General features: G+C 26.5%; 5 protein-coding genes across 5 annotated transcripts; 2 read left to right on the top strand and 3 right to left on the bottom strand.

Moving 5' to 3' along the window:
- Nucleotides 1–103: 103 nt before the first annotated feature.
- ENU1_125150 (Der1 family protein, putative) lies at nucleotides 104–894 on the bottom strand (the record flags this gene model as incomplete). The annotated part of the gene is made up of 2 exons (XM_008859936.1): nucleotides 104–618; nucleotides 671–894. The coding sequence occupies 2 exons, from the start codon at nucleotides 892–894 to the stop codon at nucleotides 111–113; spliced, it is 732 nt and encodes a 243-aa protein (XP_008858158.1). The 3' UTR covers nucleotides 104–110.
- A 431-nt stretch (nucleotides 895–1,325) lies between these two features.
- ENU1_125140 (protein kinase, putative) lies at nucleotides 1,326–4,442 on the top strand (the record flags this gene model as incomplete). Its single annotated transcript, XM_008859935.1, has 1 exon — nucleotides 1,326–4,442. One exon carries the CDS (start codon nucleotides 1,326–1,328, stop codon nucleotides 4,440–4,442), a length of 3,117 nt encoding a protein of 1,038 aa, XP_008858157.1.
- Nucleotides 4,443–5,151: 709 nt separating this feature from the next.
- On the top strand, nucleotides 5,152–7,284 carry ENU1_125130 (hypothetical protein; the record flags this gene model as incomplete). Its single annotated transcript, XM_008859934.1, has 1 exon — nucleotides 5,152–7,284. One exon carries the CDS (start codon nucleotides 5,152–5,154, stop codon nucleotides 7,282–7,284), a length of 2,133 nt encoding a protein of 710 aa, XP_008858156.1.
- Nucleotides 7,285–8,170: 886 nt separating this feature from the next.
- ENU1_125120 (regulator of nonsense transcripts, putative) lies at nucleotides 8,171–10,984 on the bottom strand (the record flags this gene model as incomplete). The annotated part of the gene is made up of 1 exon (XM_008859933.1): nucleotides 8,171–10,984. The coding sequence occupies one exon, from the start codon at nucleotides 10,982–10,984 to the stop codon at nucleotides 8,171–8,173; it is 2,814 nt and encodes a 937-aa protein (XP_008858155.1).
- Nucleotides 10,985–11,090: 106 nt separating this feature from the next.
- ENU1_125110 (ubiquitin-activating enzyme, putative) lies at nucleotides 11,091–12,575 on the bottom strand (the record flags this gene model as incomplete). The annotated part of the gene is made up of 1 exon (XM_008859932.1): nucleotides 11,091–12,575. The coding sequence occupies one exon, from the start codon at nucleotides 12,573–12,575 to the stop codon at nucleotides 11,091–11,093; it is 1,485 nt and encodes a 494-aa protein (XP_008858154.1).
- Nucleotides 12,576–12,895: the final 320 nt, after the last annotated feature.

Below are 12,895 nucleotides of genomic sequence, written 5' to 3'. Positions count from 1 at the left end.
TTCTTCTTTTTTTATTTCAACTACAATCAAATGATAGACTTAATTTTCATTTATATTGTATTTATTTAGTGTTCATGAGCTTAATTGGTATGACAGTTTTAAGGAATTTCTTACTCATCATTTTCATTGAGTTGTTGACCTTCTATTTGATTTTCTTCATTGAGTTCGATATTAGGGTTTTGCTCTTCTTCTAGATGAATAGGATGAATGAAAAGGTCATACAAGAATTTTGGTAATTCTAGTGGTTTCCAGTTATAGTACATTGGGAATACTGTTTCTAACCAGTAAACAACATGACCAATAAAAATGCCATAAATGTCGTTAATAGCTTCACTTATAAAGGAGACATGAAGAAATAGAGAAATCCATGGGAAATATACAAGAGGTATAACAAATATGAAGAACATTGCGACTCTTTGTTCTCTATTTTGTTTTGACCAGAGATAAATTATAAAGTTAGAAAATGAATTGAATAATAAAGGGAGTTGTCCTGGGACATAGTCTATAAAATGAAATGTAAAAGACAAAACTAAAATCCCCGAACATCCTATAAAAATAACCCATAAACAATGTAACCAACTTCTATAAGTTTGTTCAATTTGAGATAATGCCTGAGAGCTATTATGTTAGTGTATTTAAAGAATATAGTTAAAATAAAAGAATAACAAACATAAACAAAAGCTCAAATATAAACCAAATACTAAACCTATCAGAATACACTAGAAATGGTGTAACTAATCTCCAAATTTCACCAGAAAGAATTGCATCAACGTCAAATGATAGTTGTGAGATATGAATTATTCGAACTTTCATTAACACAAAAAGGCTTATAATCATAATTAAAATGGTTCGAGTTATTATAGGATATCCAGCAAAGACGTTCAAAATTTCCATTCTATGGTGATGTATTAAAATTTTTTAGTTTTTCATTTTATCAAGATCTATTGTTTAATGAAAATAAATCATAAAGGTTTTTCTAATGTTTTTTTATTATAGATATTCAATTAGAATTAATATTCATTTAAGTATTATGTTAAAAGAAAATAGTAATATTAGTGCTGAAAATGAAACACATCCTATGATATTACTCGGATAATTAAATTTATAAATTGTTGTTAAACGATAAAAGACAAATCTATTTCTGTTTTATTTTTTTTACTACGTTGTTATGACTATAAATATTTTATTACATTTTTGTCAGAGATAATAAAAAATTTTACTTAATAATTTATTTTGCTTTTTTAATTAATTATTTAGTTTTAAAAAACATTTTTATATAAATAATAACAAAACTTAAAAAAATTATTTTAAAGAAAAAGTGTTGAATGAATAGTCAAGATTTTGATTTTAATGAATTTGAGGAAGATTCAGTTGAAGAAAAAAATGATGATTATATAATTATTGATGGAAAAGAACTTAACAATAATGAAAAAACAGTTGTCATAAAAAATGAAAAGCAACTTATAGTAATGAAAGAAACAATCATTGTGTCAAAATACATCAATAAAACTCAATCATCTCAAGTTATTACTGTTAATGATATACAAAATGAGATGTATTCAATAGAGTTTCATCCTCGTAAATTGTTACTTCAACCTAATGAAATTAAAGAATTAACTATTTGTGTTAAACCTTTCTGTTCATGTTATATAGATTGTTCTGTTTTTATTTTTTTGAATTTAACCCAATGGAAATCTTATGATTTTAAATTTACTAGTGAACCTTCATTATGGATAAACCCACAGTTTATACAGGGGTTAGACGCAAAAAAGGAACTTGGACGTGGAAGTTTTGGGATAGTTTTTGAAGGTGTTTATAATTCAATGAAATGTGCGATAAAACGAATTAATGGATCTTTAGACTTAATAGAAAAAGAATTACAAATTATTACATCACTTAGAAATCCCTTTTTGATACAGTGTTATGGAATGGTTTATTATTCATCAACAATTCATATTATCATGGAACTTGCTCCTTGTGGTAGTTTTGATAAATGTTTGAAAGAAATGAATTATGAGATTAAAATGAAAGTTTTGATTGATGTTTTAAAAGGAATTCAATTCCTTCATCGTAACAATATTATTCATCGTGACATTAAACCTGCAAATGTTGTTTTATTTAATACAAAAAAAGTTGTTGATATTAATGCAAAGTTAACTGATTTTGGAAGTTCTACATTAAAAGATGAAAGTCATATGACTGGTGGTGTTGGAACTATATCCTACATGGCTCCTGAAGTAATGAAAATGGAAATGTATGGATTTGAATGTGATATATATTCATTTGGAATGATGTTATATGAAGTTATTTCACAAAGAGAATTATTTAGTGGTATGAAAAGTTATGAAATTAAACAATTCATACTGGAAGGAAAAAGACCAAAACAAACTACTGTTATTTCCAGTAGAATTTATTCAATTATTGAAGGGTGTTGGAGCCAAGATCCTAAAAACAGATGGGGTTGTGAAGAGTTAATTGAAAAAATACAAAAAATAAGAAGTGGAACTAATGAAATGATGGTTAGTCCAATTCCTAAAATTGAGAAACATGGTTATATATTAGAAGGAACTCAATATATTCAGTTAAACCAATCAACATTATCATTTACAGTAAGAAATACATATTATAATGGAAATGATGGGAAAAGTTGGTATTTTAAAGGAAAAGAAATGAAAAAGACAGGAAGAAGAAAAGAGGCGTTAGAAGCATTTAAAAAAGGAGGAAAAAATCTTTTGTGTAAAAAAGAGTTAAGTAAAATATATATTGAAGAAAATATGTACAAAGAAGCTATAGACTTATTAATTGAGTGTTTATATGAAAATGATTATGAGTCAGAAGAATTGTTATTAGATTTAATGGATAATTCTATTAGATTAAATGATGAACAAATAAATAAATATTTAGAATATTTAACTCTAAATGGAAATAAAGATGCTATGTTTGAACTTGCCAAACGGTCAATATATCTCCAACCAACTAACTTATTGAAAAGTGAAAGGTTATTAAGACAACTTGTAAACGAACAATACCCTGGATCAGAAGTACAATTAGGATTATTATTGTTTATGATCCAAGAAGATTCAGAATCAAATAAAATGGCATTAGAATTATTTAATAAAGCCTCAATATGTGGAGATGTTTATGGTATTAATAACAGTGGTGTATTTTATTCATTAGGATATGGAACAAGTAAACAAATAAATAAGGCATTACACTTATTCGACATTGCAAGTAGTCATGGAAGTGGAATTGCAGAGAATAATAAAGGAGTAATATTGTTTAGTGGAAATGAGCATGAAAATGAAATAAGAGATTGTGTTGAAGCTTTGCAATGTTTTATTCGGTCTTCAGAAAAGGGATGTAAAGAGGGAATGTTTAATGCATCAGTCTGCTATTTTAATGGAGATGGAGTTGAGAAAGATGACTACAAAGCTATAGAGTATCTTAAAAAATCAGCTGAACTAGGATATGCAGAGGCAGAGTGTCTTCTTGCTAGTTGTTACAAATATGGAACAGGAGTTAAAATGAGTAATGAACTGTATGTCCAATGGACATTACAAGCTGCAAATAACGGAAGTAGTATTGCTATGTTTAATGTTGGGTGTTGGTATTATCTTGGAGAAAATTTTAAAGTGAATAAGAAAGAAGCTGTAAAATGGTACTATAAAAGTGCTAAAGAAGGATATGGAAAAGCCATGTGTAATTTAGGAAGATGTTATTTTGATGGAGAAGGGGTTGAGTGTAACAAAAAGAAAGCATTTAAGTGGTTTAAAAGAAGTGCAAAAAAAGGTATTGTTAGTGGACAGTTTAACTGTTCAAATTGTTATTATTATGGAGATGGAACCCAAAGAAATATTGATAAAGCAATGTACTGGAGTAAACTTGCTTCTATAAATGGACATGCAAGAGCTTTTATTATATATGGGAAATGTTTGTTGTATTATTATCAATTTGAAGAAGCAAGAAGTGTATTTGAAGAAGCATTAAGTTTAAATATTAAAGAACCATATTGGTATCTTGGACTATTATATGAGTATGGAGCTGGTGGTATCCAAAACCCAAAACTTGCATTGAAATATTATCAGAATGGAGCAAGTGAGTTAAATTGTTGTAAAGAAAAAATTGCATTAACTTTGTTCCATAAAGAAAAGAAATTACATTATTTAAAAGATATTAAGAAAAGAAGTTCATTAGTAGATCAAATAATTGGAAAAGAGTTAATAGATGGACCAATTGATTTTTGTCCAAGTGAAGGAACCTTTTTATTATTTCAAGCTGCTAAATGTGGAAACGAAAATGCTTTCAATTACTTACTTCAAACTACTGAAATGAAAGATGATAAAGTTATAGAAATTTTAAATGAATTATACTATAATTGTTTAAACAAAGAACAGCCAAGTCAGTATGTTTTAGAAGATGTAAATTATAATGAATTATTATAAGCTATTAATTAATTTATAAATATAATTATTGTATTAGTTTGCTTATCACTAAAAATTATAAACAACTTATTTTACTTATTTTAATTATTGATGTTATTTAACACTTCATTCCAATTTTTAATAATTCTTATCGTTTTTTCAAAATAACCAATAAAAAAAAGAATATTTATAATTATTCTTATTTTTTATAACATTGAATATTTATATTAATAATCTTTTTTCTTATGTTTTGAATTAATAATATCAAAATACTGAAATGATCTAATTATTGGATGTAGACATTCTGAGAATATTACTACTTTTAAGGATATTGTTATGTATTATTTCCATTAAAATTAAATGGAAACTCCATTAATACTTACATAAAAAGATAATTGAAAAAAGAGAAGAGTCTAATAAAATAAAAAACAAAATATTGACAAATGAGTTATTCTCGAACAATAAATTTTGGTAATACACAATAATTTGAATAAAACAAAAACAATAAAAAAAAATATTATATTTAAATAGACGATGAAATGAGAAATATTATGTCTTAATAGAAAGAAATTACATTCATTAAAAAGGTAATTTTCAAATTATTTTCATTAATTTGAATGATTTTTTTTTGGATTATCAGACAAGAAAAAAGAGAATTAAAAATAATAAATTACTAATAACTACCAATAAAAAAGTAAAAGAAAAAATCTAACTAAAAATAGTTAATTGAATGAGTAAAGACAGAACAAAAATACCTGACAGGCAATTCTTAAAGAATCATATTAAATTTAACCGTCATATCCAAGACATGTTGGAAAGAAATATTGCAATAACAGAAAATACATTAACTACATATTGTCGTGAAGTTCATAATAAACAACCAACACAAATTAATGAAGTATTCTCTGGGATAGGGTTAGAATTACATAAATTAAAATGTGTTCTTGTTCAGTCAAGTGATGAATATATTAAAGAGATTCAAAATCAAATTGAAGTTTTAATTAAACCAATACGTAAAGAATTTGTATATTGTTGTGATACATTTGGATTTCAATTATATGAAGGTAAACAAATTGAGTGTTATTCTAAGTATGATGGAGGAGATGTGTTTATTGATCGTGAATCCCGATTATCAAATGGAATCATAGGACTAAGTCCAGATGGAGATATTATTTATCCATTTATTGTTCTTAACAAAACTGAATGTGCAAAGAAAAGTACTTATAATGAAATGGAAAAGAAATGTATTTTTTCATTTAATTTAATGTTATCAATTAAATGTACTGATATACAAAAGTGGTGTATTGAATCATTAGTTCCACAAATCAATGAAAAGAAAAAAAAATTAAATTACAATGGAAGAGCGTTAATTATTATTAATCATTTTGTATTTAAATTAATGAAAAATATAGAACATCAATTAGACAAAGCAGGTATAGATGTATTTGTTTTACCAAAAGATTATGGAGATGAGAATGAACCAATTTATAAAACAATAGAACTTTGTGTCAATCAACTTAATAATAAAAGCTTTTCTTTTCTTAAGAAAATTCATATTATGGAATATCTTCAATTTCTTATTAAAAATGGTAGACTTATTAAAGAGCAATTTAATTTAGCATATCGTTGTAATTATACAGGAGATTTGATTGAAATTAATCAAGAATTACAAAAAGAAATTAATGAGATTGAACTTAAAAAAGTAAAGAATGAAAGAAAAAGTCTTCAAAAGAAAGAAATAAAAGAACAAAACGAAGAAGATATAAGAAAAAAAAGTGACAATGTTATTGTAACTAAAGACACTCCAGATGACAGTATTAAAGAAAAATTAAAACATAAAAATGATATTATTGCAACAGTTAATAATTTTGTTAATGAATTAGTAAAAGTTATTGAAGGTGTTCCTTTATCTTTAATTATTTGCTGTGACGTTTATGAACCACCTAATTTAAAAAAAAGTAGTGGATGGACTACAAGAAGTGGAAGAATGAGAAAGAGTGAAGAAATTAAAGAAATGAAAGCAAGTGTCATACTTTGTATCAATGGAGATGGAAAAGGTGCTCGTCCTTTATGTTGTGTAAAAGAAATTGTTAAAAAACAAATGACATTACTTTTTAATGACAAAGTATATTTTAAAGATACATCTGATGGTTATATAAATGAAGAATGCTTTTTATTATGGCTATTTGATGAAGTTATACCATTTGCTACTGAACAAAGAAAGAAAACAGGTAATGAAGAACAACGAATTGTATTATTGATTAATGAAGAACTAAAAAACTGGATTAATGAAGAACAAATGAAACAATATCTTATTAAAATAGTGTTTGTTCCGAAAAAATTAAAAGAAGCCACAATGCCATTACAACAGGTGTTTGATTGTATAGATGAAGAAGTTATTAATTATGTTGATCTAAAAGAGTCAGTTTGTTTTACTACTTTAGACACTTATTTTGAAACCTTCGAAGAAAATGAAGAACAAAATACACTTAAAATACATGAGATGTTTAAAGACTTTAATTACACTGAACTATTACTTTTAGGGGATCAAGAAGAAATTGAGTCTATGAAAAAAAGAATTATCAATTCAATCTTTCTTTTTGAAACTCCTATCATTATTGACATACCTCATAACATTGATGCAATCACATCATTTGATTTTGATAAAACAGATTTAAATATTAGAGAAAAGAGAGTCTTATATCGTACTCTAATAGAACCTAAATTTAAAGATATTAAAAATGCTTCATTACAACTCTATTTCCTTCATCTTAAATTCCCACGACTAGTTTCTCATCTTTTTCCTTTCTTTAATGACTTAACTCATCAGAAACGTTCTTTAAAACGACTGCTTGATGATTGATTATCTTAATATAGTAAATAATAAAATAAACTATTTTATATAATTTTAGTTTTATTTTTTAATTTGTCACATAATAAAAACCCTAAAACATTTTCTATTGTCAATCAATTTTATTAATTTTCTTCTTGTTATTCATACCATTATTCAGTCTTCTTTGTTTTAGTTAAAGCAGTACGAATTCTCTCTAATTCTTTTGCTGCACTGCGTACATTGGTTTGGTCATCCTTTAATTTACAATATGCTACAAAACGAAGTATTAACAAAGTACTAAATATAAATATATAAAACCAAAGAAAACAAACAAAAATAAAGTGTTGCATATGAATATGCCATTGCGTTATTTAATTTAATTTTATCAGCTGGAGACAAAGTGTTATAATCAATTTTTTCAAATTCAGCTAATTTTTGTTTTAGTGATTGAACTGATTTATTAACGTCTTGAACACTTTGTAACTGTGTTTGAAGTTGTAGTGAAGACATTGTTAGGTTTATCTGTTTTTTGAACCATCTCAAAATTCATTAATTCAATTTTTTTATGTCAACTTCAACTAATCAAATTATTACAAACGACACCTTAGAACTTCTTGACGAAGATGATATCTTTGAAGACTTTAATGGTTTGCTTTACTCATTTATTTATTTATTTCAATACTCATTTATTTAGATTTTAAAACAAAAGATGTAGATGATTCTACTCTTCATTGGCAAGACAATTGGGAAGACGAAGGTGCTGATGAATTTACAAATCATATTCGTTCATCACTTCTTCATTAATTTACTTCATATACTTCATCCTTTTATTTTATTATATCCATTTTAATAAAATTTAATTTAAAATAACTATAACAAAACTATTCGATTTATCACTTTCTTTAGCTTTTTTTATTTAAATTGTAAAGCCATCATCTTCATCATAATCAGACACTTCGCTTTGACTTTCATTACTTTCATCTTCTGAAATCGTAACATCTAACTCATCACTCTTATCTTCTTTACCACCACTAATAGTAAATTCATCTAAAGGATTAAATGTTGAGCGTTGTTGTCTTGTTTGTCTAAATGGAATAGCAATATCTTTTAATGGCTCAATATCACTAAATTCTTGTACTTTAGGTGTAAATTGGTAAATAGCTTTTGGTGCCTCTTTAGGTTCAAGTTTAATTGGATATTCTTTTAAGTTTTCTAATTGACCATGTACAAGAACATTATTATTTTGAAAAAATTGAAGATAAGCACACCACAACGGATTTTGCATTAATGTTTCTGGATTACCTACAACCACTAATCCATATTTTGCTCTAGTAATACTTACATTTAATCTTTGAGGAATAGAAAGAAATCCAATGTCTGATATTTCATTTGAACGTACAGTAGAAAAGATAATGAAATCTTTTTCTCTACCTTGGAAAGAATCAACAGATGCAATTTCAATATCATTTAATTGTGCTTCAGAAATTCTTCTATTTAATGACAGCCTTGAAATAATAGCTTGTTTTTGAGCAATATAGGGTGTAATTACACCAATTTGAGATGGACTAACTTTATTTCCTAACATTTTAATAATGATTTGTTCTATAAGAAAAACTTCTTCATCATTTAGGTAAGAAGTACCATTCGAACCATATGACTCTTTTCCATTTGCAGCAATAAACATCATAGGTTTATTTTGTTTAAACCAGAAATATTTTAATGAAGGGAATTGTCTTTCAAGTGCTGTAACACCATTTTGTAATACACCATCATAAAATGTTTGAGAACTAAATTCTGATAAACATGGATGCATACGATATTGGAATTGAAGTCTATATGGTTCATGTCCTAATTGTAATAATCTTGAAAACATAGGAAGTCCAAGCCCATTCTTTTTTGCTCTTGGTGAATTAAGAATTGGTCCTAATTGACAATGATCTCCAACAAGGAAAAGTTGTTTTACAGAATTATTTAGACATATTAAACATTCTGGCTCATCTGCTTGAGTACTTTCATCTATTAATACAGTATCGATATGTTCTAATATACCACTTAATCGACTGTCTAATGCTCCACAACAAGTGCAACAAATAACGTCTGTCTCTCTCAAAAGAGAGAGTTCAATTTCATTTATTCTTTTTTGAATTGTTGTTTTGCTAACAATATCAAGAGAGTCTGGGTCATCTTTGTATTCTTGGTATAATGCAAACATTTCTTTATCTTTTTTCAATTGCTCTTCCATTAATGTTTTTAACGAATAGTCGTATAATGACTCATCTTCAATTTCTCTAGATTTACTATATACTCTAATCACTTTTACTCCTGTTTCAGTTATTTTTGTCCCAAGTTGATCTACAGCAATATTACTTGGAGCACAAACAAGAACTTTCTTTCCAGGGTTTGACTGTACGACATGATAAACAATAGTAGCTGAAGTAACTGTTTTACCAGTTCCAGGAGGTCCTTGAATAAGACTTAATTGTTTTGTGAATGATTTTTTTACAACATCAAATTGAACTTGGTTAAGTGGAGGAAGATTAGGTGCACTTAACGATGCTTCAGTTGGATGACTATTTAAATACATTTCTTTTTCTTCTTTAAATTGTTGTTCCATTTGTCTATCCATTTCAGTTATTGGCATTCCTAATAACCTATCTCTTAAATATTTTGACATAGACGCTTCAATTGGTTCATTCTCTGTTCTACAAAAATCAAGTAATGCTACTTTTTTTCTACGAAATGGAATAGAAAGCCATTGAAAACAAATAGAATATTTAAATTGTTGGTTTTGAGGAGTAACTATTTGTTTTTCTATTGGAATATCTGCTTGTCTTGATAATAATACTGTAACATTCTTTCCATCAATTGATTGAACATTTCCAACTAAAAAGGTATTAATCTTTCCAATAAATTCTTTCTTTTCATGTTCATTAAATTCACCATAGTTATGAATTTCATGAACGTCAATTGATTTATTTTTCATTGGAACATAGAAGAATAATACATCATTAAGTGTGATTGAAATCTCTTCATTTAATGGAACTTGAAAAGTAGCATGAACAACCTTTTTGATGTCTTTTTCTGTTCTTGTTCCATCAAAAGTTAATGTCATATTAGTAAGATGTTCTGATTCTCTTTTTTGTCTGTCAGCTTCAGCCTCTAGTCGAATAAGAGGATAATAAGTATGATAATATTGTTTACAATCGTGATAATTTAAATAAATAGGATGTAATTCTTCAAACGTTTCTGTTTCTTCTTCAAACTTTTTTCTATTATTTTGTAACTCCCATGCCATTTTTCTCATTTTTTGATATGAAATACTTTGAACAATATTCATTTCTTCATTACTTGGTTGTGGACATATTTCATTTACAAATTTTCCTTCACAAACAATACTTGTCCAACTATCTACATCCCATCCAAGATTTTTAATTGTAGTATTATATCTACAAGTTCTACATAAACATGTTGTCATATCAGAATTTTGTTTTACTTGAATAAATCCAAGAACAAATGGATTTCTTGTTTTACATAAATTACATTGGATATACTCATCTGAGTATTTAAGGTCTTTATGTTTTAATGATGATGCATGATGAATAATATGACTTACTTTTCCATTTCCAGTACCATTACAAAAATACTTCCCACATCCACATCGTATAAGTTTCTTTTTATCAGCTAATCCACAATACCAACATCGTACTTTGTCTTTAGTCGTATTACTCATTATTAGGTTTTAAAAGTTCTTTTTTCCTCTTCCCTTTTTTAAGTTCTATTAACTTTTTTTTAAAATAATTTAATTTATTTACTATAATTAAACTATTAATTATAATTTAAAAATGTTTCTTTGAGTCTTTTATCTCTTCTTTAATTGCATCATGCTTACGATTTTCTTCCTTCAATATAAAAGTCATCGTTTTAATATCATCTTTAAACAGAACTGTCTCTCCATCCTTAAATCCTAATTCAATCAATTTTTTTTTACCTACTTTTTCATACATTTGAACTTCTTCTTTTTCAAGGTCTTCTCCTGATTCATATAATAATTGATCTCCTTTAAGTACAGTTGGATTAATTAAACTACACCTTTCTGTGATCTGGTCAATTATATCTTTTAAAGTAAATACCTCTAAATCACAAACAAATTCAGAAACTTCATTACCACAAATATAACATTGTTTATTTGGTTGTGAAGTTTTTTCAAATGTAAGGAGATGATTTTTTAATGGTTTCTTTGCTAAATAACATATTCTTAAATTTGTTTTGTTTTGACTTAATACTTTCATCATTTCAATAATCATTAATCCAGAAATAATTGAATTAGTTGTTGGAATGGCTGGGATAATATTACCAGCTTTTTCTTGTACTTCAAATCTACTAATCCCTTGAAGATTAAAAATTGCACATCGAATATTTGTACATGCAGTAATAAAATCAATCATATCATCATCATCCTTTTCAAATTCAAATGGCCCTTTATTTTCATATCTTTGTTGAAGAATATTAAAACTTTTATAATACAATTTAACAAATGGCTTAACTTCTTTTAATGGTGATGTATCTGAACAATTAATAATTTCTTCATACGTCCATATATTTGGTTTTTTTCTTAATTTCCATAATTCTTCTGATTGATGTAATACTTTAATATCGAAAGTAAACACTTTGTCATAAACTTCTTTCCATCGAGTTGCTGTTGATGCAAATTGAAAATCATTTAAATAATTTCCATCATCAGCATTACCAAATAATTTTTGTATTAATTGTTTACTCCAAAATACACAATGAACAGCTGTACTTGGATTAGATCGAATTGTACATACCGCATATCCTTTTGGAGGTACTTTTGGTTGACATTCATAACATTCTGTTTCTTTTGGAATAATAGGTGTAGTTTGACCAATAAATCCAGATGTTCCACCATCTATTAATGGGACATTAGCACAAACACACATTCTATTAACATGTTTACGAGCATTAAGATTATCTAATGCATTAATAACAATATCAAATGTTTTGTAATAATCAATATTAAATTTATTATTTTGTATTTCACAATGATGTGCAATAATTTCCGCTTCAGGACCATATCTCTCTTTTGACACTTGTGCTGCGATAACTGATTTTGGCTGTCCAATATGGTTCTTATTAAATAAAAATTGTCTATTTAAATTTGATAAGTCAATTACATCTAAGTCAATAACTTCTAAATGTTTAAACCCAATAAGTAAAATATTTTTTAATACCTCACATCCAATTCCGCCAGCCCCAACAACAAGAATTCGTTTTTTCTCTATTTCTTCTTTACTTAGGGACATGACTTATAATTATTAGTTCTTTTTTTATATTATTAATTTCACTTTTAAATTTATACTTAAACTATTTTTTTTTATATTCTTTAGTTTGTTAAAAATCAAAAAGAATTGAAAAGAAAAATCACAATCTCTTTATTTATTTTATTTAAAGTTATCATGAAAGCACTTTTATTCATTTTGTTTGCATTATTACTAACTGTTCATGCCGAAGATGATTCCTTTGACTTAGATGAAAATGTAGAAATGGAACATGAGTATGAATTAGAAGACAATGAATTAGAAGATGGTGATGATGAGTATGAATTAGAAGAAGATGATGAAGA

This window comes from Entamoeba nuttalli (assembly GCF_000257125.1).
Source record: "Entamoeba nuttalli P19 unplaced genomic scaffold asmbl_5242, whole genome shotgun sequence".
In the NCBI taxonomy this organism is placed as follows: Eukaryota; Evosea; order Mastigamoebida; family Endamoebidae; genus Entamoeba; species Entamoeba nuttalli.
Note: the sequence above shows the minus strand (reverse complement) of the source record. Positions and strands in the feature narration are given on the sequence as shown.